At 61.7% G+C, this 21,554-nt stretch overlaps 5 protein-coding genes across 10 annotated transcripts in view; 3 read left to right on the top strand and 2 right to left on the bottom strand.

The window, feature by feature from the left end:
• The first annotated feature begins 53 nt into the window (after positions 1–53).
• Positions 54–4,873, top strand: LOC138682390 (lateral signaling target protein 2 homolog). 2 transcript variants are annotated; one of them, XM_069773021.1, is made up of 13 exons: positions 54–362; positions 1,130–1,270; positions 1,346–1,483; positions 1,651–1,853; positions 1,935–2,024; positions 2,130–2,219; positions 2,356–2,457; positions 2,552–2,800; positions 2,906–3,033; positions 3,112–3,225; positions 3,401–3,499; positions 3,771–3,886; positions 3,969–4,873. In XM_069773021.1, the coding sequence occupies exons 1-13, from the start codon at positions 321–323 to the stop codon at positions 4,098–4,100; spliced, it is 1,644 nt and encodes a 547-aa protein (XP_069629122.1). In that variant the 5' UTR covers positions 54–320; the 3' UTR covers positions 4,101–4,873. The 2 variants fall into 2 exon arrangements, with proteins under 2 accessions (XP_069629122.1, XP_069629123.1); XM_069773022.1 differs by having other exon boundaries at positions 3,774–3,886; positions 3,969–4,871.
• A 212-nt stretch (positions 4,874–5,085) lies between these two features.
• Positions 5,086–6,659, top strand: MXD3 (MAX dimerization protein 3). 2 transcript variants are annotated; one of them, XM_069772328.1, is made up of 5 exons: positions 5,086–5,283; positions 5,368–5,397; positions 5,498–5,612; positions 5,737–5,902; positions 5,988–6,659. In XM_069772328.1, the coding sequence occupies exons 1-5, from the start codon at positions 5,114–5,116 to the stop codon at positions 6,095–6,097; spliced, it is 591 nt and encodes a 196-aa protein (XP_069628429.1). In that variant the 5' UTR covers positions 5,086–5,113; the 3' UTR covers positions 6,098–6,659. The 2 variants fall into 2 exon arrangements, with proteins under 2 accessions (XP_069628429.1, XP_069628430.1); XM_069772329.1 differs by lacking the exon at positions 5,368–5,397.
• A 47-nt stretch (positions 6,660–6,706) lies between these two features.
• Positions 6,707–8,823, bottom strand: PRELID1 (PRELI domain containing 1). The gene is made up of 5 exons (XM_069772327.1): positions 8,614–8,823; positions 7,982–8,207; positions 7,791–7,904; positions 7,434–7,512; positions 6,707–6,996 (listed from the first exon to the last, which is right to left on the bottom strand). Exons 1-5 carry the CDS (start codon positions 8,703–8,705, stop codon positions 6,860–6,862), a joined length of 648 nt encoding a protein of 215 aa, XP_069628428.1. The 5' UTR covers positions 8,706–8,823; the 3' UTR covers positions 6,707–6,859.
• A 77-nt stretch (positions 8,824–8,900) lies between these two features.
• On the top strand, positions 8,901–11,756 carry RAB24 (RAB24, member RAS oncogene family). The gene is made up of 8 exons (XM_069773035.1): positions 8,901–9,093; positions 9,448–9,516; positions 9,640–9,718; positions 9,870–9,937; positions 10,054–10,153; positions 10,569–10,619; positions 10,716–10,778; positions 11,294–11,756. The coding sequence occupies exons 1-8, from the start codon at positions 8,977–8,979 to the stop codon at positions 11,356–11,358; spliced, it is 612 nt and encodes a 203-aa protein (XP_069629136.1). The 5' UTR covers positions 8,901–8,976; the 3' UTR covers positions 11,359–11,756.
• Positions 11,757–11,884: 128 nt separating this feature from the next.
• Positions 11,885–21,554, bottom strand: part of NSD1 (nuclear receptor binding SET domain protein 1) — a 68,202-nt gene continuing 58,532 nt past the window's right edge. For 3 of the 4 annotated variants that reach the window (XM_069773031.1, XM_069773030.1, XM_069773033.1), the window contains exon 23: positions 11,885–20,920. In XM_069773031.1, the coding sequence (XP_069629132.1) occupies positions 18,588–20,920 (2,333 nt within the window). In that variant the 3' untranslated portion in view covers positions 11,885–18,587. The remainder of the gene's footprint in view (positions 20,921–21,554) is intronic. The other variant, XM_069773032.1, reaches the window with a different exon arrangement.

Here is a 21,554-nt window from a genome sequence, read left to right on the forward strand (position 1 = left end):
GGAGGGGGAGCGGGGGCAGCCGGCGGGGGCACCCTGCCCACCCCACGGGGGACCCGCCTTCGCCCGTGTCGCCACAGGGAACCGGTCCGTCGAGCGGCGGCCGCCTCCTGCCACCCGGCAGCGGGAAAGCTCCGGGTCCCGCCGCGGGCCGGGCCGGGCGGGGCGGAGCGGGGCGGGCACCGGTCCGTCGGCTCGTCCCGGTGCCGGGGCTAGGCGGACACCGCCCCGGTCCGCCCCCGGGCGGTGCCCGGTGCCGGCCCGCCCCGTCGGCGAGCGGCGGGCGCGGGGAGCCGGGCGGCGGCAGAGCAGCGGGACGCGCCATGCTGCCCGCCGCCCTCCGCCGGTGGCTGCGCCGGCCCAAGGTGAGATCGGGGGGCGGGGGGGGTGGGCGTCGGGCCGGGACCGCCCTCCCCGCCCCGTCGGGGCTGCCCGGGGGTTCCGCCGGCACCGGGCGCAGGAGGCGGGCGGCGGGGGCCCGCCGGGGAGGAGCGGGAGGAGGAAGCGGTGCCCCGGCCCCGGGGCTGGAGGTGCGGCGGGGGTGCGGGCAGCAGCGGGCAGGACCGGGCAGCTCAGCGCCCGTCCCGGCGCCGCCCGTTCCCGGGGTGAGGAGAATCCTCCCCTCCCCGGCCCCCTCCATCTCCACGGTCCCCTCCATCTCCACGGCCCCGCGGGGGTCTGGGGGGGGAGATGGGGCGAGGAGCGTCTCTCCGGGCTGCCCGCTCCCCGCCGGGGCTCCCCACGGACCTTTCACCTGAGCCGGTGTTTACAGCTGCACACGGATCCGTGCCCACGCTGCCGGGATGCGGCCGAGCTTGTTCATCCTGCTCTGCCCCTGGGGAAACTGAGGCACGGGTGGGTGGGGACGGCGGCGCTCCCCGGGAGGGCTCGGCTGGGGGCTGCCTGCCCCCGGCACAGCTTGGCTGAGCTGGAGCCGCCATGGGGGTCCCACATACCTGCCTGAGTGTGTGTTCGTGGACCCGGGGCTGCCCCACAGGGACCAGCTGCAGGGGACCAAACCCCAGCAGCCCCCGCCCTGCCTGGCTGTGGGCACAGGAGATTTGGGTTCCCCCTGGCCCAGCACCCGGAGCTGTGGGGTGCTCCCACCATCACCCCTCTGCTCTCCCCACAGCGCTCCGACTCCCGCCTGCTCTCCCAGTTCTTCTTTGCCGACGAGAGGGTGACGCGGGTGGTGGCCGAGATCAACGGGCTGGATGCTGAGCTGGACCCGCAGCAGTACCTGGTGCTCCTCAACCAGCTCCACCTCAGCCAGGTATGGGGGCAGCCTGGGCCCCGCTGTGACCCTGGACACCTGGGTGGCCGCAGGTGACATCCCTGCCTTCCCCAGGCTCACCTGCTGGCCGTCCTGGAGCGGATCATGGAGGAGTGCATTCCCACACAGCGGCACAGCCGTGACTACCTGGTCAAGTTCCCCGAGGAACTCTTGGTGGACAGCCTGGGGAACCACATGTTGTTTGCCGCCGAGGTGAGCCTGGGGATGCCGTCCTGGGGTGGGTGATGGCGTCTGGCTCCCCCAAGCTGGGGGGCAATGGGCACCAGCCAGGATGGCACACCCCGCCACGGGCTGGCCCTGGGGGTAGGGGCTGCGCTGCCTCAGGCGCTGGCTCCTGATGGCTGCCCTGGTCCTGGTAGTGTCTCCTGGCTGGGACCTTCCTGGAGGTGGAGGAGGTGGACGGAGCACAGCTGCGGCCCCAGGCCAGGAATCTACTGTGCAGCCTGGAGCTGGTGCGGACAGTGCTGCGGGAGCAGAGCCTGAGCCAGCCCGGCTCCTACCCGGAGCCCGTCCGGGCTGTGCTCATCCAGTTCGACCGGCTCTTCGCGGAGTTCGAGCTGAGGTGGGGGCCAGGGTTAGGGTGCTGGGGGGAGGTGTGCTGTGCCAGGGCTGGAGGAGCTTCACAGTCCCCCCATCTCTCCAGCTATGTGTCCTCGCTGGTGGCAGTGAAGTCTCCCGAGGAGATCTATAGGCAGCAAGAGATCATTGTGCTCTTCTGTGAGACGGTGGAGAGGTGAGGGGCACCATGCGCCAGGCCGGGGGTGGCAGGGACCGCAGCCTCAGGGGTAGGGCAGCGTCCCGGGGCTTGGCCCCACTGTAAGGGTGTGTGTCCCCTCAGAGCCCTGCGTCTGGGCTACTTGACCCAGGAGATGATCGATGGCTATGAACCGTTGCTGATGTTCACCATCCCTCGCCTGGCCATTATCAGGTGGGTGCAGCCCCCTGGAGAAGGGGGTGAACATGGCTGGCTGGGTGCTCCTTGCCCTGTAGCAGCCCCTTCTCCCCCTGGAGACATGGGGTCCTGGGCAACCCCCAGATGTGAGTTGGGCTCTGTCCCCTCGCAGTGGCCTCCTCATCTACCCCGAGGGTCCCCTCAGCCTGGAGCGGAGCCCTGAGCAAATGTCCCAGGTCTTCAGCCCTTTCTACAACCTCCTGAAGAGGATCAGGTATGTGGCAGGGGGGGCGATGGGCACCCGTGGGTGGGGCCGTGGGGCAACACTGGGGCCATGACGTGGGGCTGACACCATCCCCTTGCCACAGGGACCTGCTGCGGGTGCTGTCGGCAGAGGAGCTCTGCCTGCTGGAGAGGAGCCTGTGCACAGCCGAACTGGAGGATTCCTGCGTTCCAGCCACCTCCCCAGCCTGGGGGGCAGCCATGCCCAGAGCAGACCCCCCTGCTCCCTGGGGTCTGCTGGAGGTCGCCCATGCCACCCCACCACCCCCCACCTGCACGACGCAGCCGGGACCCCCCGGTGCGGTGGACAACCCGGGCACCAACTCACAATGGGGGTGTGTGGCAGGGAGGGAGCGGGGCCAAGGTGGCAGATCCCCACCCACTGGGAAGGGGACTTTTTGTGCCACCCCTGGGGTAACTGTCACCTCCCTCTTGTGCAGCCTCCAGCCTCCCGAGAGCAGCCCGGGGACAGGGCTTGATGCCACCCCGGGTGCCCGCTGCTTAGAGCTGCGCTCCCGCTACAGCAGCACTAAGGACATGCTGCACACCCTCTTTGTCTGCATCTCGGGTGAGTGACCCCCTCACCACCCCCCACAGCACCCTGACCCCACCCCCAGCACCCTGACCCCCCACCCTCCCCGTGCAGGGGTGGCCGATCAGCTCCAGACCAACTTTGCCAGTGACCTGCGGAGCATCTTGAAAACGGTCTTCAAGATTGTCGCCTCGCAGGCAGAGTCCTCGGAGGAGCCGAGTGCCAGCCGTAAGTAACCCCTGGGGACATGAGGGACGGCTCCTCTCTGCCCTGCCTATCGCCTGTCCCTGGTGAGACGAGGCCGCAGCCCCAGGCATGGGGACAACGTGGCCACAGTGTCCAGCCCCACGGGGCTGAGCCCAGCCCTGGTTTGGCTGGACTACCACAGACCTTGTCCCCGCAGAAGAAGAGGACGGTGACCCATGTACAGCGGATGCTCCTCGTGTGGCCGACTGCCCCCTGTGCTCTAGCCCCACGGAGGCTGCCGGGCTCCGGAGGGCAGGTAAGGGGCTGCCCGGGGTGCCATGGCTCTGGGGCAGGGTGTGAGGCTGGGGCTGATCCTGACCTGATCCTGCCTGGTGGGGGGAGTCCGGCTGCCTTGGGCAGCCTCAGGCATGCAGGGACAGTTGCCATGTCCTGCCTGGGGCTGGCTCAGCAGAGCAGCCATAGGACACCCAGGAGCATGGGTCCAGGCAGGGGGCCAGGGATGTTCCCGGGGCTGGCGTGGTGATGGGGGACAGGGTGGGGGGCTTTTACTGATGTGTTTTGCCCAGCAGGTGCCTGCCGGCTGCCTGAGTGGGTGCCGGACAGCACATGCAGCCAGTGCTCTGCCTGCCGCTCGCCCTTCACACTACTGCGCCGCCGGCACCATTGCCGCAGCTGCGGGAAGGTAGGAGTGGGCCGGGCTGGGGTGCGCGGGGTCTCCCGGGGGCCCAGCTCCACTCAGCCCCACTCCGGCCCTTTCCCGGCAGATCTTCTGTGCCCGATGCTCGCCGCATGCCGCGGCGCTGCCACACTACGGCCAGCTGAAACCCGTGCGTGTCTGCACGCACTGCTACACCACGCACCTCTCGCCTGCGCCACGGCGTGCCCGGAGCCAGTGAGAGCCCCCCCGTGCCAGATCCGCATCCATAGGAGGCCGCAGACTGGGCCTGGGGGGAAAAGGACTGCTGGGTGGACTTCAGGGCTGCTGGGTGGCTCTGCGGCCCCACAGGGCCGGGTGGGCACGGCAGCCGGACCCCACGCATGGCGGCGAGACCCCACGCACGGCGGCGAGACCCCACGCACGGCGGCAACCTGTGTCCCACGCTGGCGGGGCCAGGGCCATGGTGGGCGCAGGACCGCCTCACCCGACGCACTGTGGCTGTGTCTCGCTTTCGGCAAGCCGCGTGCCCCTGCGTCCTTGCCCCCTCCCGTGCTGGAGCTGTGCTTCGTGGTGGTTTGGTGTTTTTTTTTTTTTTCCAGGTGAACTTTGGCTGCTGTTGGGCCCGGGGCAGAGTCTTCCCCCCCTCCGCCCCCCCCGGGGCCTGGTCTGAGACGGTGCAAACAGCCCTCACATGACGGCGGGTGCCCCGGGGCGGCCCGGGCCGTGCCCGGAGCCTGGCCACCCCCCCCCCCCGCCCGGGGCCCGGCGCTCCCCTCCCCACCGCCTCCGCCCCATGGATTTTAATAAAGAGATAAACCCGCTCGGCTGGGCCCTATGGCGCTGGGACGCGGCGGTTCCTGGGGGGCGGGTGGGGGCAGCCGGCTCGGGGACACCCGTGGGTGCCGGGGGGGTGCCCCGCGTGGGCTGGGTGGCAGTGGGAGTACGCAGGCAGCCTGGCTTACGTGGACACACACGCGCGCGTTCCGTCCCACCGGCGTGACCGCACACGCACCGACACGTCTCCCCACGGGCGTGCATGGACCTGGACCCGGGCGCACCCACTCGGGGGCGTGGCCGAGCGGTAGAGGGGGCGTGGCCGAGCGGTAGAGGGGGCGTATCCCGCCCCGTCCCTCCCGCCGATTCAAATTTGAAGCACGCGCTTTCCCGCCCGAATTTGTTTCCCCGCCGCGCCGACGTCAGCGCCCCGGGGCGCCCAACAGCCAATGAGCGCGCGGCTCGTCCTCCCCAGCCATGGAGCCGGCGGTCACCAGCATCCAGGTGCTGCTGCAGGCGGCCGAGTTCCTGGAGCGGCGGGAGCGCGGGGCGGTCGGTCCCCGGTACCCGCCGTGCCTGGCCGAGGCCGAGCACGGTTACGCCTCGCTCTGCCCCGCGCGGTCCCGCCGGGCCGTGGGAAGCGTCAGGTGAGCGGTGGGGCTTGGTGGCGGAGGGGGGGGGGTGGCGGCGGCCGGTAGCGCCGGTTCTGATCGCCTGGGGCTCTCCCGCAGGTCGGTGCACAACGCGCTGGAGAAGCACAGGTACGGGGGTGGGGAGCGGCGGGGCAGGAGGTGGCCGTGCCCGTGGCCCCTTGGGACTGACAGCCGTTTCACCCGTGTCCCCCCCCTGCCCCGGCCGCAGGAGAGCCCAGCTCCGGTGCTGCCTGGAGCGGCTGAAGCAGCAGGTGCCGGTAGGCGCGGGGCCGGCCCGTTCCACCACGCTGAGCCTCCTGCACCGTGCACGGCTTCACATCCAGGTGAGGGGGGTGGCTCTGCCACCTCTCAGGGGCCCTCCAGCCGGGGACCTGGCCAGAGGGCCCCCAAGAGGCAACAGGGCTGCCCAGCTTAGGACCCTGTTTACGGTTCACTGGATCCCTGCAGAGACTGGAGGAGCAAGAGCTGAGGGCACGGAGGGCCAAGGACCGGCTGCGCAATCGGCAGCGGAGCCTGCGGCGGCGGCTGGAACGGCTGCTCTCACCCACAGGAGGGGAACGGGCACGGGCAGACAGCCTAGACTCATCCCAGCTCTCAGAACCCTCCGAGGGAGGTGAGTGAGGGGAGGGAGGGTGGGCAGGGAAGGGGAGGCTGCCAGGGGCCTAACCCAGCATCCCCCTGCCCTCCCTGGTGCCCAGAGGATGCTGAGATAGAGGTGGACGGTGCAGTGTTCAGTGGGGACCTGCTGCCCAGCTTCTGCACCGGGAGGGACCACAGCTACTCCAGCCCTCGCAGCCCCGCGTCCTGACAGTGCCTGCTGCCTTTCCTGCACTGCCTGCCTGCCTTCTCCCTGCCTGCCGCTGCCAGAAACGCAGCCTCCGCTGGCCTCATCACGGCTGCCTGGGTAAGGGGCCATGGGGTGGGTACAAGCACCCGGCTTGGCTCCCCCACAGCTGGGCCACTAAGCAGTACCAGCCACGGCGCTGGGCGCACAGGGCTGGCACAGCACTGTGGCACCCGCTGTGCACCAGAATGCACTGCAAGAGCCACTGGATGAGGGCCTGGCTGTCACAGGGACACCCTCCTGCCTCCCCCTCATGCGCGCCCAGGCAGGCTGGGGGCCGGGGGCTGCCTGGCGTGGGTCTGGGGCAGTGCCACCCCCAGCAGACACGCCTACAGCAGGGCTCTGCAGCCCCTGGAGAGCCAGGAAGGGGAAAGGAATGCATTAAGCAACCTGCCTTCACACTCCTGCAGCCGCCCCCCTCTCTTGTACATACCTGACACCGTTCTAGTAAAGGCACTTGGTGAAACTCCTGCCTGCGTCTTGCCTGCAAGCCCAGACCCCAGGCAGCGGGCTGGATCCCCGGAGAGGACAGCGCTGGGCTCTGCTCTAGCCAGGCCAGCCCCAGGCCCAGTCTGAGGTGGGAGTAAATTCTTTAATGATAGTTACATCTCAGAAAGGGTCTAACAGCAGCTGATTGTCAGACTTGTACAGTTTGTTTAAAAATATAAAATCTAAGGAGGCTCCTATCTGTTCTGGTGCAGCCAGCGCCCACCTGTGCCCGGCCCCTCACACGTACTGCTTCTTCTTGGTGGCTGCCTTGCTCGCCAAGTCCTTGGCTTTCTCCGTAGCAGCCAGAGCCGTCTCCTTGGCTTTCTCGGTCGCTTCCTTAGCTGTCTCCACCAGTGTTTTGGATGGAGCTTCTCCTGTAACATAGAAGTTGTTAACCCAGCCCCAGCGGGCCTCCACCCTGCCCTGGCACAGGAGTGCCAGCTGATGCAAGCTAGACCAGCCCCATCGCCTAGGCACAGAGGCGACTTCCGCATGCGGTGGGGAAGATGAGCCTGGTGCTCCTGACCTGCGTGCGTCAGGGCACGTCAAGAAGGGGAACTGCAGGCACGTGACTGCTGCTGCGTTACATCCCCTCCTGCCTGCACTCCGCCCCTGCCCGGCCTTCTAAGTGCTGCCTGGCTGCTCCGCTCAGGAAGAGCGGGCTGTGCCAAGACATGGGGGCAAAGGACAAGGATTTCACAGTCGGATTAGTTCAAGCCACGACCTGCCCCTGGACTGAAGTGTTCCCAGTGTGGCCTGTAACTCTAAGAGACCCATCCCGGTCAGGCCCAGCCTGCCCTCGGGTGCTCACCTTGCATTCTTGCTAGCACATATTCAAATCCCTTAGTGCTCTTGGTCACGTTGCTTTTGAACCTGGCCAGACCAAACTCCTGCAAGGGAAAAGTCAGTGAAGGTGCAAGCCCAGCTCCCTGGTCAGACACAGCCCCTGGGGCTTTGTCCCAGCTTGACCAGTCCCAAACGTCTGGTGAGGTCATGACCACCAGCAGTGATGGTTCTGGGCACCCCAAGAGTTCATGAGAATTGGGGGAATGAGGGGCAAGGGTGGAAAAACCAGCACAAGGAAGGGGTAGAGCAGGGAGGAGCAGCAGCTTTAAAGCCTCTCCAAAGGAGGGTATGCAGCGCTGCTCGAGCAGTTGGCAGCACTCACCTGGACGGCCCGTGAGACACCAAACAGGCTGGATGAGACCCAGGCTTCCCGCTTGACCTCGGTCCAGTTGCTGTTCTCCGGGTTCACCTGGTACACGCAGCGCTCCTCCACCACCTGCACAAGGCACAATGTGGCTGCAGACACTGACTGGCACCTGCCACCCGGCCACACGCCCGCCTGCGGGCACCTACCATGAGACGTGCGTGGTTGATGTTCCAGGTGAATGTGGTCATGGTTCGGTTCTTGGGGTCCACGATAGAGTCCTCCAGGATGTAGACGGAGTGGGCGACATTGGCCGGGAAGAAGCGCTCTGCCCAGCGGGGCATCCGGTTGGTCTTGGTCAGGAGCCGCCGGGAGAGCAGCTTGTGGTCCGCCGTCACCTCCCGGTGCACGATATCTTCAGTCAGGACATGTTTGCTAAAATGGGGAGGGGGAAGAAAACATCAGGCTCTGCTCCTGGCCAACCCCCAGCCCCCCTGGGGCTGGGACCCACCAGGCACTGCGGGGGTGGGGAAAATAGCTGTGGTATTAAGGGAGAGGAAGAACCAGCTGCCTCCTGGCAACTGCTGGTGTGGGGCACCCATCCCTGAAGTCTCTGGTGCGGGGGCGAGCACAGGGCCCCGCCCCCGTGGGACCCCCGGGGACAGGGCCTGGGGGGGTGGGGGGACTAGGGGTCACCGTCCCGCGGGGGACCGGGGTGAAGGACCCTTCGGAGGGGGGCAGAGGGCCGCGGCAGATCGCGGGGAAGGAACTGTTTTTGGGGGGGGGGGGCAGAGGGCAGGGCCCCGGGGGAAGGCCGGGGGGGGGGGCGGCCGTGGCGCACCTGTAGGGGTTGGGGTAGCGCTGCCAGAAGGCGGCGAAGACCTGGTCCCAGGGCCCCTTGAGGACGCCCAGGCTGGCGCAGTACTTCCCCATGGGCCTCCGCCGCCGCTCAGGCCCGCGCCGCCGCGCCCGCTCCGGCCCGCGCCTGCTGGGCGGCCGCCATGCGGCCTCTGCCCGCCGCCACCGCCGCCTCCGCCCGCCCCGCCCCTCCGCGCCGCGCACTTCCGCCTCGCCCCTGCGCACTTCCGCCGCTGGCCCCCGCCCCCTCCCCTTTCCCCCCGCCCCGCCGCGCGCTTCCGCCGCGCCGGCCCCGCCCCGCCCGGTTGCGGCCCCGCCCCGCGGCGGCGGCGGCGGCGGCGGGAGGATGAGCGGTCGGCGGGTGGACGCCAAGGTGGTGCTGCTGGGGCAGGAGGGCGTGGGCAAGAGCAGCCTGGTGGAGCGCTGCGCCCACCGCCGCTTCCGGCCCGGGCCCTACCAGAACGTGAGTGACCGCACCGGGCACCGGCCCTGCCGTCGGACGGGCCACCGCGGGGCAGTGTGTGGGGGGGGTTCCTCCACGTCCCCGGAACGGTGTCCCAGGGATGGTGCCCCGCTCGTCCTCGGGCCGGTCCCCCTCGTTTCCCCACCGAGTTTCCGGCTGGGTTCCCCCGGGCCGGTTCCCCCTTCCCCGTGTTCCCAGGCCAGATGCCCGCCGCGTCCCCGGGCAGGATCCCGCCGCGTCCCCGGACCGGTTCCCGTCCGTGTTCCCAGGCCAGATGCCCACCGTGTCCTCGGGCCGAGTGCCCCCGGTGTCCCCCGGGGTCGGTGCCCACCGCCCCTCCTGCTTCCCTTCCAGACGATCGGGGCTGCCTTCGTGGCTAAGGTGATGTCCGTGGGGGACCAGACGGTGACCCTGGGGATCTGGGTAAGTGTGGGGGCGAGGGCTGTGCCAGCGCCCCACTGCCATCCCCGGCCACCCCCCACCCCCCTGCCGTGGGGACCCCCGAGATGCCCCCCCACCGGCTGAGTGCTTCCCTGCCACCCCCAGGACACGGCTGGTTCGGAGCGCTACGAGGCCATGAGCCGCATCTACTACCGTGGGGCACGGGCCGCCGTCGTCTGCTACGGTAAGGGCACGATGCCGCACGAAGAGGAAGGAGCCGGCAGCCGCGAAGGTCCCGGGCTGACTTGGTGCCAGCATCGGCACCAGTGGGTCAGGCGTCGTGGCACGGGGTGGGTGCAGGAGGGAGGGGACAGACCCTGAACCCTCTCCCCCAGATCTCACCGACAGCAGCAGCTTCCAGCGAGCCAAGTTCTGGGTGAACGAGCTGCAGAACTGCGAGGAGGTATGGCCGGGCTGAGGGGGCTGGGGGGGGCTGCGGAGCCTCACCGGCAGGGAAGGGGAGCTGGTGGCTGTGCCAGGTCGGCAGGTGCATCCCTCCTGCCCCTCTGCCTGCCGCAGGGCTGCCGGATCTACCTGTGTGGCACCAAGAGCGACTTGCTGGAGGAGGACAGGAGGAAGCGGGGGGTTGACTTCCACGACGTGCAGGACTACGCTGACGGTACGGCCGGGCACTGCATGGGGCCGGGATGCTTGCGGCTGGGCAGTGCTGGCCCTTCCCGGGCTCCCGCAGCACCAAATGGGTGGGGGGCGAGAGGGGGTGCAGCTCTGTATCCATGCGTGCCTGGGAGGTGTGAGGTGCTCTGCCCTTGCCCGGGACCCACAGTGGATCGAATGGCTCCAGACACCAGGGCTCCCTGTGCGGTGGTGGCCCTGGATCTGCCAGGGACCTCCCTGGGCACAGCATGTCCCGACACGGGCAGGCACGTGGCCAGCTGGGCCAAGGGGACGGGACCCTGGGTCCCTGCCAGCCCGCTGTCAGCAGCCGTGCCTGAGGGGGTGACTCCGGGGGCAGGTGAGCCTGCGGGGCTGCATCCTGCACCCGCAGCAGGCGCTAACCTGGGGCCTCGTTTCAGAGATCAAGGCAGAGCTCTTCGAGACCTCCAGTAAGACGGGCCAGAGCGTGGGTGAGTAGCAGGCCATGCCCCTGCCTGAGCAGGGTTGGGGGGGGCTCTGCCAGGCAGTGGGACTACCTGCACCCACCCTGCCTGCTCTCCCTGCAGATGAGCTGTTCCAGAAGGTGGCTGAGGACTACGTCCACTTCACCGCCTTCCAGGTGATGACAGGTGAGTGGGCAGGATCCATCCCTCCCCAAGCACCCTTACCCATGCCAGGGGGGTGCACGTGCCGTGGGGAGGGTGCTGAAGATGAGTGCTGTGACATCTGGCAGGGCACTTCTTTGCCCCCACCTTCCCTGGGGCCGCTGCGGCTCCGTGCCGGGGGTTGTCCTGTGGAGCTTGGGTCCCCTCACGACGTCCTTGTCTCCACTCAGGCCAGGCTCAGCACATCCACCCAACTGGGCCACGGGTGGCCTTTGGCAGACAGGCAGCCAGGGACCTTGCCTGGCTGTGAGACTGGCTCTCAGCTCTGCACCAGGCCTGTCCAGGCGTGCTCAGCCCGGCTACGCCTCCAGCCCTGGGCTGTGCCATAGCCGTGAGCCCTACCGCTTTTCTGCGGGGGCACCAAACCCCTCCCCAAGGGACCTGCCAGGGCCCAGGCCTGGCACCAGCAGCTTTTGGGCTCCCACATGGCATTGTGTGTGTGGATGTGCCAGCAGCCTGCCACCCCTGCTCTTTTCCAGAGGAGAAAGGTGTTGACCTGGGCCAGAGGAGTGGCGCCTACTTCTACAGCTGCTGCCACCACTGAGACCTCCTGCCAAAAGGGAACTGCTGCTGCCGGCCGGGCAGCCGGTGCACGCCAGACTCCTCCATTTTTTTACCTGCTGTGTTTTAGCTGTATGGGCCCATCTGCAACGCAGCAGCGGCGCGCAGCCCCACGGACTGCTCTCTTCCCGGTGTGCGGAGCGGCAGAGGGCTGCCGTGTGGTGCCGGGAGCCTCCTGTGGTGCCAGAAGCCATGGGCCATCACCCCTAGGGACCCTCTCCCTGCCAGCCGGCTTCTGCAGGAGCTGCTTCCCAGAGTCACTGCTGTGATCCAGCGGCAGCCATTAACTTATCTCTCGGAGATGCTGCCTGATACTTTGCAGATTTATTTAAGCGTCTTCTCTCGAGGTGTACAATGTAAATAAAACGCATTGTGGTCTGAGCTGTCCCCCTGCCTGCGCCGCTGCCGTGCAAGGCTGTCGGAGCTCTCCCTTCCCTGCCCCGGGTGTCTGGGCACAGCCGGGCTCCCCCCACGCCCTCCCACTTGGCAAGACAAACCACAAGAGGACATCGAGAGTAAAGTTAAACTTTACTTTACAGTAATTTTTCTTCTATATACAAAGAATTACAGTACATGTTCTGGGAGCACCTGGGCAGGGCAACCCTCTTTTCATTATAAGTTTCACATACACAGCCAACAGTCTAAGGGGAGCAAAATGAAAGTAATCAATGGTCCAAGACTCCCCTCTCCCTCTTCTAAAAATAATATACATGCTGGAAATATGTAGGTTTCTCTCACCTGCTCTGGCATCCCTGCTTAGAACCGACAGAGTCCCAGCCAGGGCCGAGCACCCATACGTCCTCCACACAGTGGTCACCCCAGCCACCACCCCGGCACCCACCCACAGCTGCAGCTAGGCACCTCAACTCCCGCTGCGTTTCCCTCTGGCCGAGCCTGCGGGACAAGACTCTGCGGGGGACTCCCCTCTGCCACCACCCCGCGGGCAGCAGACCTCAGTGGTGGAGGAACGCAGCGTGGGGCTGCTCACACCAAGGCTTCCCCCCTTCTCTGAGCAAACTTCCACTCACAGCTTCAGCGCAACTTACGCCACTGCCACGGGTGGCCCCCCTGTGTCCCTCCTCCCCGTCCCCAGGCAGTGAGGAAGGGGGAGCGGGCAGCCAGGGCCACCCTCATTGGGACCCCCAGCCTAGCCGGCAGCCAGGACCCCAGCCGAGAGCATGTGGCACTGGAAGGTGGCACGGGACGTTCAAAGCCAGACGCGGTATCTGATGCGTTCGGTGTCTTGGAGGTGAGCAGGCTGGCGGAGCAGTGAACTCGTCACCGCAATTAAGCAGGGCCGGGAGCACCACTGCTGAAGGGCTTCTCCTGCCTGTTGCAGGGAGAGCTGCTCCCTGCCTGTGCCAGCCGCTGCCGACACACCTGACCTCCTCCCACCCACAGTGGCCAGGGCTGCCCTCAGCTCCAGCCACGCTCCACCTTGAGCCTCCCGGTGCTGCTGCTTTTCCTTTTAACAAGTTCCCAGTGTCTAAAAAAATACACAAAACCCAGTTCCTTGAAGTCAACAACTCAGAAACATCAGAAAAAAACAAAAACTGAAACCAGCTCAGTACCAAACGGACACAAAGAACATGCACTTAGCGGACGCCTGCCTTGCTTCACGTGGCTCTACTCGCTCCCTACACCCGCGGGGCCCACTGGCACACTGGTTTGAGTCTCAAAACCATCATAAATTGAAGGAACCGAGTCACGCCTCGTCCTGGTTCCATCACGCATGCCAAAGCCCAGCACCAGCTATCAGGGGACGGGATTCAGCCAGCGAAGGAACCTCCACCCACGGGCTAGGAGTCGTGAGTTCAGCCCTACTGTGCTAAGCTGCCAAACGGTTTACAATAGCACCACAATAGCCCAAGTGCTTTGCCAAGGGCAAACTGATTAAAACTTTACCTTGAAATAGGACATAGCAACACCCATTTCTCAGATTTCCCTAGGAGGTAGATTCAGTGCTGTAGGGACTGTCCATCACCGCCACTTCCCCAGCCCAAGATCGTGCATGACGTCCCCCTGCACTGGACTTTGTTTAGATCGCTTTTGGAGGACCCGGAGCAGAAATCTTGCCTTTTCCCACCTCCTGCTAAGCGAGGGCACTGCCACCCCACAGGCGAGACTCCCGCTGAAGCCAGGCAAGCAGCGGAGCGGTCCCCAAGCTCCATCTCCCAAGCCCTGGGAGTCCTGAGCACCCATCAGCCCAGCCGTGCTGCTGCAAGAGGCACAGCCTCGGCTGCAAATGCTGCCACCGGCGTTATCACTATCACAGGGCAGTAATTAGCAGACAAAGCCCAGGTGATCAAACATGCTGCAAGCCCTTGCCGGCCCCCTCCATACTTTCAGAGCAGCTGCACGGTTTGCTACTTTGCTTTAACACTCACTGGCTGGCAAAGGCTGAAAGCCTCATCAGTAATTTAGGGCAAAGCACATTACAAGCAGGTTACAATTATGGTTATTCCAAACATCAAGCAAAATCAGAAGTTAAGGCTGAAATTAAAAATAAACAGGTGTTGGAGGTCTGAGGTTTCTCAAACTCCCCCTGCCCTGTCACAATGCTGGCAGCGGGATCCAGGTAGGAGCAGCGCGCATCCACAGCGTGCTCAGGTTAAACTGCTGCTGAGATACATCAGGGTTAGGGCTGCTTTTTCTTGATTTTTCTTCCTTTTTTTCCGTGAAACTGAGCTGAAGCAATTCTAGCACCCTCAATCAGCATTATCTCACCTTAGTACATTTCTGTCTTTTAGATTCAACCATCTCCCCTCTTGAATTTTTACAACAGCCACACACCTTCAAAACGAAGCCTGTGCCTGTGGGTGTGGGGGGGTGTCAACCCTGAATTATAACGCATGCTCCCACAGTACCACCTGAATACTTTGTGCATTGAAGTGAGTCTGGTTCTTGTGGGGTTTTTTTTGTTAAACAGGAAAAGTTTTAACTTGAGAACAGCAATAAAGCAAGCTACCACGAGCTAGTTGGCATGTGAAGATGTGCAGTAGGAGATAATTCCTTACAGTGGTCACTTTTCTCCTAGATTCTCCAGAGCCTTGGCTGACAGTGGGCACCAGCCCAGCCAGCTGGTGCAGATGGGACAAGACAAGCAGGACAGCAACCTGTGCCTGCTCTTCTCCTGCCCAGGGGTCCCACAGGTCCTGCAGTGGCTCCCCCTTTGCAACCCTCCTCCCCTGCCTGGGCAGGCAGCCTGAGCCCACATGAGTCCCTGACCACGCTGTTACCCCTCACCAGAGCTCCTCCATCACCAAAGGTCAACTGGGACCCTCCTGCCCACCGTGAAAATCCACCACTGAAGTGGGGCCCACTGTGGGACAGAGGCCACAGCCAGTGGCCCCAGCCCACTGCTCTGAGCAGGGGCATCCAGGCAATCCTGACAGCAAGGATGTTGATCAGTGAAGCATTTGTATGGGAGCAAATCCTTCATCCCCTTCAGAACTGGGAAGGGAAGCCATTCCTGCAAGTGGGAACAGGCTCATGAGCTTCCCTGGGACAGCAGGGAAAGGAACACAGCTCTGAGCAGAAATAATTACACCCTTGATTCTGCTTCTACAACTCTCCGCAACAGTGAATCAACACCAGAGTCACCTCTCGCCCACCCTGGGTGCAATTATGGCTGAGCCAAGACTGTTAGTGGCCAGGTGATCAGATCCCTCCAACGCAGCAAAAAAGTACCATGGCCTTGGCCACAGAGCTGCAGCAAACATGGCCGAGCCCAGAGCAAGAGCTCGGGGAGGCTGGAGCAGAGCAGCAGCAGCCTCTCTCCAGCAGGAGCAGTCTGCCAGGAGTACGTGTTATCTGTTGCTTTCCTCTACCTTAAAAAAACCCACTGATTCAAACTGCCTGAACTCCGAAAGCAGCAATGAACTGCAGAAAATTAACTCAACTACCTCAGTACAAGACATCTCCCTCTCCTCCTCCAAGGCAGTGCTACCAGCTGCCACCAACAGCGAGAGTTGCCTCAAGTGCTAAAGAAGCCCACATATCCTTCGCAACGGTTTTGTTCCCCGGAGCCGTTTCTCAGCCCATGCTCATGCTCCCTGCAGATGAAGGCAGGCTGGGCAGCACAGGGCAGGGCTGCTAGGACCTATTTCCACACCTGGTCGGACCTCACCTGTCTTGTTGAAGTGACCAGGTAGACAGCCGTTCCTAACAGCACCACTACTCCCTCTGCAAGCCCCATGTATATCTGAAAAAGCCTTCCTGATCTGACAGAGCATCACCCAGGGGCCCAAGGAGGGCAAGGAGGGAAGAGCAGCTTGCTGGCTTCCTCCTTCAATGATGTTTCCACACACCGATTTTACTAAGCAGCCTCCCAGCTACGCTGAAGTCAACTTTCTGACAGTAGCTGGAAGGTAGCAAGCCAGAAACCTGGATCCTCATGGAAAAGGCATTAAGGGAGACAAGAGAGGTGGGGTATGGTCAGATGCAAGGAATAAGGCTGCGGGTTTGAAATGCCATGCAACAGTTCAATCCACATTCACTGTTCAAAACAAGCTTTTGGCTAAGAGCCTGCTGCTTGACAGACTGCTGCTGCCATGAACCTCACCCTACCACGTGAGCACGATTTATAGAAGTGATTTTTTTCAAACCTGCACTTACGAGAATTCATTGAGAACTTCTCCATTTTACAGATTTAAAAAAGCCTGCACCAAAAATATTCACAGTTTATTTTTCATGAAACAAGTAACTAGTTAACACGTGACAATGCGAAGCGGAGGTGGACAGAGCAGTGCAGATACCTTTCTAGTTACAGCTGTAGCTGGCTGGGTGGCTGGCACGGAGGTTACCCTACTTACACAATCTACATGACTAAGTCCAGCTCATGGGAAGGCCTATAAATGTAAATTCAAGATTTATTTTCCTTCTCACACATGATAAATACTTAATATACTGAACGTCATTACCATTTTTTTAATTTTGTTTAAAAAAGTTAATGAATGCCCTTAGATTATCTTCTCTCTCAATGGCTCTGAGGAGTTGTCCTGATTCCCTTTGTGCAGGAGTCACGCAGAAACACAAGCTGCTTGCATTTCCCCAGTTTCAGCAGCAAGCAGGAACTGACCTGCCAGTCTTCCCGGAAAAAAAAAAAAAGTTAAACAGTAAGTTTCCATAAGCCATAAAGCTTTTTGAAGTTGCTAGCTATTCTACAAAGGATCTGAAATGATTTGGACTAGAGAAGAGATGCACCATAGCACTGGTAATGTCCCCTCGTGCCCAGCACACCCGGCCTTCACAGCAGGACATTGTCTTGGGGTGCATACATCAGGAAAGGAGAATGGATCAGGATTTGTCTCAGTACAAGTGTCTGCCTCCCTTCATAGAAAACCACAAAGCTCATGACTGTCTGCTCTGGGAGCAGCAGGCACTTGCAAACCAGGTGGGAACAAGGACCTGCTCCCACGTCAGAGGGAGAGGGTCAGCCTGGAGCTGAATGCTCCCTTTCCAGGGAGGGACTGGCAGATCTGCCTGGAAGCAGAAGGATATGCTGGAGCTGTGCAATGGTCTGGTAGCGGGCACGGAGATCCGAGGCTGCGGCACCCGGATCGGCAGAGCTCAGGCAAACCACAGAGGTAATGTGTTGTGAAAGTGGGAGAGTGTGTTGGTCAGCAGTGCTTCCTTGGCAGGATACCAACCCCATCCAGCCCGAGCAGTGCTGCCCAGGGAGGCCCATCCTCCTCCTGCCTGCAAGGGTGCCGGCGGTTGCAAGACGCCACTCTGCAGGTCCCTGGGATGCTACCGCTTGCCCCACGAGTACCACGGCCAAGTGAACTTCTGCCTCAATGCTTGAGTAAACGGCTTTCAGCAGGCCTAGTCTGGACACCAGCCTGATGACCACCAGGTACTAAACATCTCCTTAACTGGAAAAGGGAGAAGAGGAAAAAAGAAAGCCAGCCAGCTGCTGGAACCCACCGTCTTCCAGTGTGAGAACTACTATTCAGTTGGAAGGACACACATGCGCACACACACACACGCACACCGACACGGTCCAGTTAATTCAAGTCTCCTTTGGTTGTAGAAGAGTTAAGCCAGAAGCTACCCAAGGGGAAGGTGTCGAGATGGGTCCCGATACAGCTACGGCACCCTTGCCTCCGTGCTGTGTAGCGAACAGTACAGGCTTCACTTGCAGCTCAGCAGTGCGTCCTGCTGCTGGGAAGACCAGGTATGATGCGAACACGTCCTGAACATGTCTGAGGCAAGGGGAGAAAAGACTGCTCAGTCTGCTGGCTCATGGTGACGACAAAAAGTCAAGAGACTGGATGGAAATTTGAAAGGGAGCACCACCACCCTGCTAGGATGGTGCTCAGCACCTTGGGGAAACCCACTCTGCCCTACTCTGCTATTGCTGCTTTATAGGTCACAATGTTTTCAAGTGCAGGAAACACTCCGCATGTCCTGTGCTAAAGGATTAAGACACAAGAATGAAAAAACTGCCAGATGGCTTCTTCCAAGATGACACTCTCCCCTGACCTCCTTCAGATTCCCCGTTTCTCGGGCCTGGCCAGTCGCAGCTTTGTACAAAGGAGCCTGAATGGATATTGTCTATTGCTGGAGAAAACTGCACTGAGTGAGTGCAGCAGGCTCCTATCCCAGCTCAGCTGCAGACGATAGCTGTCCTTCAGTGAACTACGTACGCAGCATGTCCCAGTGAACATACGGTCAAACCTCGCAAAGCAACACTCTGCAGGGACAGAGACCTGGGCAGATGACAGATAAACCTGTTCCCTGCTTCTACAGAGTCCAGCAAGGGCATACACCTGACTGCTCACCGCCTGATCCCTGAAACATCTCCAGTCCCAGGGCAGCCTGACTGATCTGCTTCCTCTAAATACAGTAATAAGAGCAAGGCTCCTAGCTGTACCTGGGAACCTGCCTACAAATCAGACCTGGAGCTCGAACACGTAGGATCAGTAATGTGACCATTTAAATGGAATTGGAGATTTTTACGCAGAGTGGACTCTTTATTTCAGCTTTACCATTTGTAAAAGGAAGAGGAAAAGGTCACGGATGCTCTCTCCCTTCGGCTGGGCCACACTCAGACTTAAGAGAATGTCCTTGCTCATGTCACGAGAGAATATGGATGGGATGTGCATGGGTTAGGGGCTGGGCTCAGGGAAGTGAATAAAAAAAAACAAAACAAAGATCCCCCTCCCTAAACATTAAAAGACTGAAACCTGCCTCCCATATTCACCAACCTCACTTTGGCTCTGAGTCGGCCAACTCACGACAGACAGAATCCTGGTTACGGGCTAGCGCTGTGTTTTGTTCAGGCAAAGGGTCCTGCCCCCGAGGAGTCTGTGCTTTTCCACTCAGCCAAGAAATCTGGTCAATTGTCTGAATGTTCGTGACAAGCCACTGCATCTGCTCTGGGGGCACCGGCGCTTCCCTGGCTGGCCGAGGGGTCTGCTCAAATGCACGCAATCTCTCTGATGTCCAAGGGGTTTGTTCTGCAGGGGCTGAGGCCACTTCCCAGCTGGGTTGAAGGGTTGGCTCTGGTAGTTTCTCTGCTATCCGGGCTGGCTGCTCTGCAGGCATCAGGGCTTTTGCAGTAGGCCAGTGGGTTTGCTCATGCGTCTGTAGTTTCTCCATAGGCCAAGGTACCTGTCCAACATGTGTCACCGCCTTCCCAGCAGACCAAGAGATTTGCTCACCAGCTAACATGGTCCTCTCTTTCTGCTGGGGACTCAGCTCCACAGCTGGGGCTCCTCTCTCCTTCGGCTGAGCATTCTGGTCAACAGGCCGCAGCGCCTTCTCTGACAGCAACAGCCTCGGAGCTGACGCAGCCAGAGGCTTGTCCAAGGCTTGAGGCCGAGGAGCCACGGCAGCAGCCAGCTTGTCCGATGTCTGGGGCCATGGGGCTGTAAGAGTGAGAGACCTCTCCGAGAGCTGAGGCCGAACCACCCCAGAGCTGAGCGCCTTCTCTGGAGGCAGGACCCGCAGGGCCCCGGAGTCGGCAGCCTTCTCCGGAGGCAGGGACCGCAGCACCCCAGGGGTGAGTGCCTTCTGCATGAGTGGGATCCGCAGGGCCCCTGAGCCAAGAGCCTTCTCCATGGGCAGGATGTGCAGTGACCGGGAGCCAGGAGCCTTCTCCGGAGGCAGGGGCCGTGGCGCCCCTAAGCTGGGAGCCTTCTCTGTGGGCAGGATCCGTGGCATCCCCGAGGCAGGAGCCTTCTCCGGAGGCAGGGGACGGGGCACCCCAGAGCTGGGAGCATTCTCCATGGCTGGGACCCGCACTGCCCTGGAGAAGGAAGCCTTCTCTGGAGGTGGCGGCCGTGGCACAGCTGATCCAGAAGCCTTCTCCACGGGCAGGATCCGTGAGACTGGTGAGCTGGGGACTTTTTCAATGGGCAGAGGCCACAGCACCCCAGGACCAGGAGCCATCTCTGATGCTGGGACCTGTGGCACCATGGAGCTGGGAGCCTTTTCCACAGACCGAAGCTGTGGACTCTGGGCAGAAGCTTTGTCAAATGGCTGAGGCTGATCGGCTGCAGGAGGCTCATCCACTGGCTGGGACTGCAGGGTCCCCACCGTGGTGAAAAGTCTATCCGACAGCTGAGGATGCAGGCATTTCACTGGGAACTCATCCAGCAGCTCAGGCTGCTGGGTCCTGGTGTCAATGAGAGACTTGTCCGATAACCCCAAAACCCCAGGGGCGGCTGGAGGCTCGTCCGACAGCTGGAGCTGCAGGGCACCAGCAGTAACAAGTGACTCGTCTGATGACTGTGGTGTTCCCGGAGGAGATTTGCTCGGCAGATGAGACTGTGAAGCATCACTGGAGGACTCGTCCAGTGGCCACAGCACCGCATTGGTGGGAGGTTTGTCGGGCTGCTGAGGCCTCAGCGCTACGATGATGGGTTGCTTCTCTGACTGCAGCCTTAGGGACAGGGCAGCCTGGGGCCTGTCCGATGGCTGCAGGCGGAGTGACAGGGTTGTGGGAGGTTTGTCTGAAGGCTGCAGCCGGAGCGAGAGGGTGGTGGGGGGTTTGTTCGATGGCTTCAGCCTCAGTGACAAGGTAGTGGGGGGTTTATTTGATGGTGGCAGTCTCAGTGCCAGGGTGGCGGGTGGTTTGTCTGGTGGAGGCAGCCTGAGGGCCAGGGTGGTGGGGGGCTTGTTTGATGGCTGCAACCTCAAGGCTAGGGTGGTGGGAGGCTTGTCTGATGGTGGCAGCTTCAGTGCTAGGGTAGCGGGGGGTTTTTCTGGTGACTGCAGTCTGAGGGCCACAGACTGAGGTAGGCTGTCCAGAGGCTGAACACTCAGGTCTGTGTCTGCAGGTGGCTGCTCTGGTGGCTGGGTGTCTTCGCTGTTAGTCAGGGCTCCTATGGGAGGCACATACTCACGAATTTCTCCCGGCTCTAGAGGGTTAGGCCCACAAGGATCGTGCTCTGTGCAGCACAAACGTCCATCCAGCTTGGAGATGAAGAGCATGCCTTCCCGGTGCTGCTTGCAGAAGGACCTGGGGCACATCTCGCAGAAAGAAGCTGCTTCCTTACCACACATATCACACTGATGCCACGGGCACTCCCATTTTCCTGCAGCACAGACATATGAGAAAAGACATACCTTAGGAGTGGTACAAGAGGAACAGAAAAGGCCTGCTGCAAAGGGAGTTCAAGGGAGAGAGGGAACAACCCTGTAATACTTCCATACAATACTACATGTCTTCCTCAGTTTCTGCCTTAACTCCCAGGCTTGACGTGCACTTAACAGGAACTTGCATCCTCAGAAGCAACAAACGCAATGATAATCATGACAAACAAAAGCCAGGCTAGGTCAGACCAAAAGCCCATCTGGTTCCAGCACGACACTAACCAATACAGACACCTAGAGAAGAGCAGACACTCCCAGCTTGCACACCTCTGGGGCTCTCATTTCCACAGACAACAGTGGTATCTGTGTATAATACACCCAAGGAACTTTTTAAGTAGATGCATCAGGTTCATCTAAGTCTTTGTTAATTCTGGGCCAACAACCTCCCTTCCTGTTTATCAGAAAGAAGAAGCGAGAGAGCAGTGATCACAAGGGAGTAAGCTTCTATTGTCTCTGTACCGAAAGGCACCTTCCTTAACCTCTCTGTATGGCCATGATAAAAATACTGCTTAATACAAAGCCAAGCTGCTCCCTGAGGAGCTCCATGTCCATGCTGAATCTACCCACCATCAGTAT

This window comes from Haliaeetus albicilla, chromosome 27 (assembly GCF_947461875.1).
Source record: "Haliaeetus albicilla chromosome 27, bHalAlb1.1, whole genome shotgun sequence".
NCBI lineage: Eukaryota > Metazoa > Chordata > Aves > Accipitriformes > Accipitridae > Haliaeetus > Haliaeetus albicilla.

Bases quoted from the DNA above. Each gene is read 5' to 3' on its own strand.
- LOC138682390 (XM_069773021.1), top strand. From the start codon at position 321: ATGCTGCCCGCCGCCCTCCGCCGGTGGCTGCGCCGGCCCAAG. The intron at 1,854-1,934 runs GTGGGGGCCAGG...CCATCTCTCCAG, and splicing joins TTCGCGGAGTTCGAGCTGAG to CTATGTGTCCTCGCTGGTGG. The intron at 3,500-3,770 runs GTAAGGGGCTGC...TGTTTTGCCCAG, and splicing joins TGCCGGGCTCCGGAGGGCAG to CAGGTGCCTGCCGGCTGCCT.
- MXD3 (XM_069772328.1), top strand. From the start codon at position 5,114: ATGGAGCCGGCGGTCACCAGCATCCAGGTGCTGCTGCAGGCGGCCGAG. The intron at 5,284-5,367 runs GTGAGCGGTGGG...GCTCTCCCGCAG, and splicing joins CGGGCCGTGGGAAGCGTCAG to GTCGGTGCACAACGCGCTGG. The intron at 5,613-5,736 runs GTGAGGGGGGTG...GGATCCCTGCAG, and splicing joins GTGCACGGCTTCACATCCAG to AGACTGGAGGAGCAAGAGCT.
- PRELID1 (XM_069772327.1), bottom strand. From the start codon at position 8,705: ATGGGGAAGTACTGCGCCAGCCTGGGCGTCCTCAAGGGGCCCTGGGAC. The intron at 7,905-7,981 runs GTAGGTGCCCGC...TGCCTTGTGCAG, and splicing joins TCAACCACGCACGTCTCATG to GTGGTGGAGGAGCGCTGCGT. The intron at 6,997-7,433 runs GTGAGCACCCGA...TCTATGTTACAG, and splicing joins TGTGCTAGCAAGAATGCAAG to GAGAAGCTCCATCCAAAACA.
- RAB24 (XM_069773035.1), top strand. From the start codon at position 8,977: ATGAGCGGTCGGCGGGTGGACGCCAAGGTGGTGCTGCTGGGGCAGGAG. The intron at 9,719-9,869 runs GTAAGGGCACGA...CCTCTCCCCCAG, and splicing joins GGCCGCCGTCGTCTGCTACG to ATCTCACCGACAGCAGCAGC. The intron at 10,620-10,715 runs GTGAGTAGCAGG...CTCTCCCTGCAG, and splicing joins TAAGACGGGCCAGAGCGTGG to ATGAGCTGTTCCAGAAGGTG.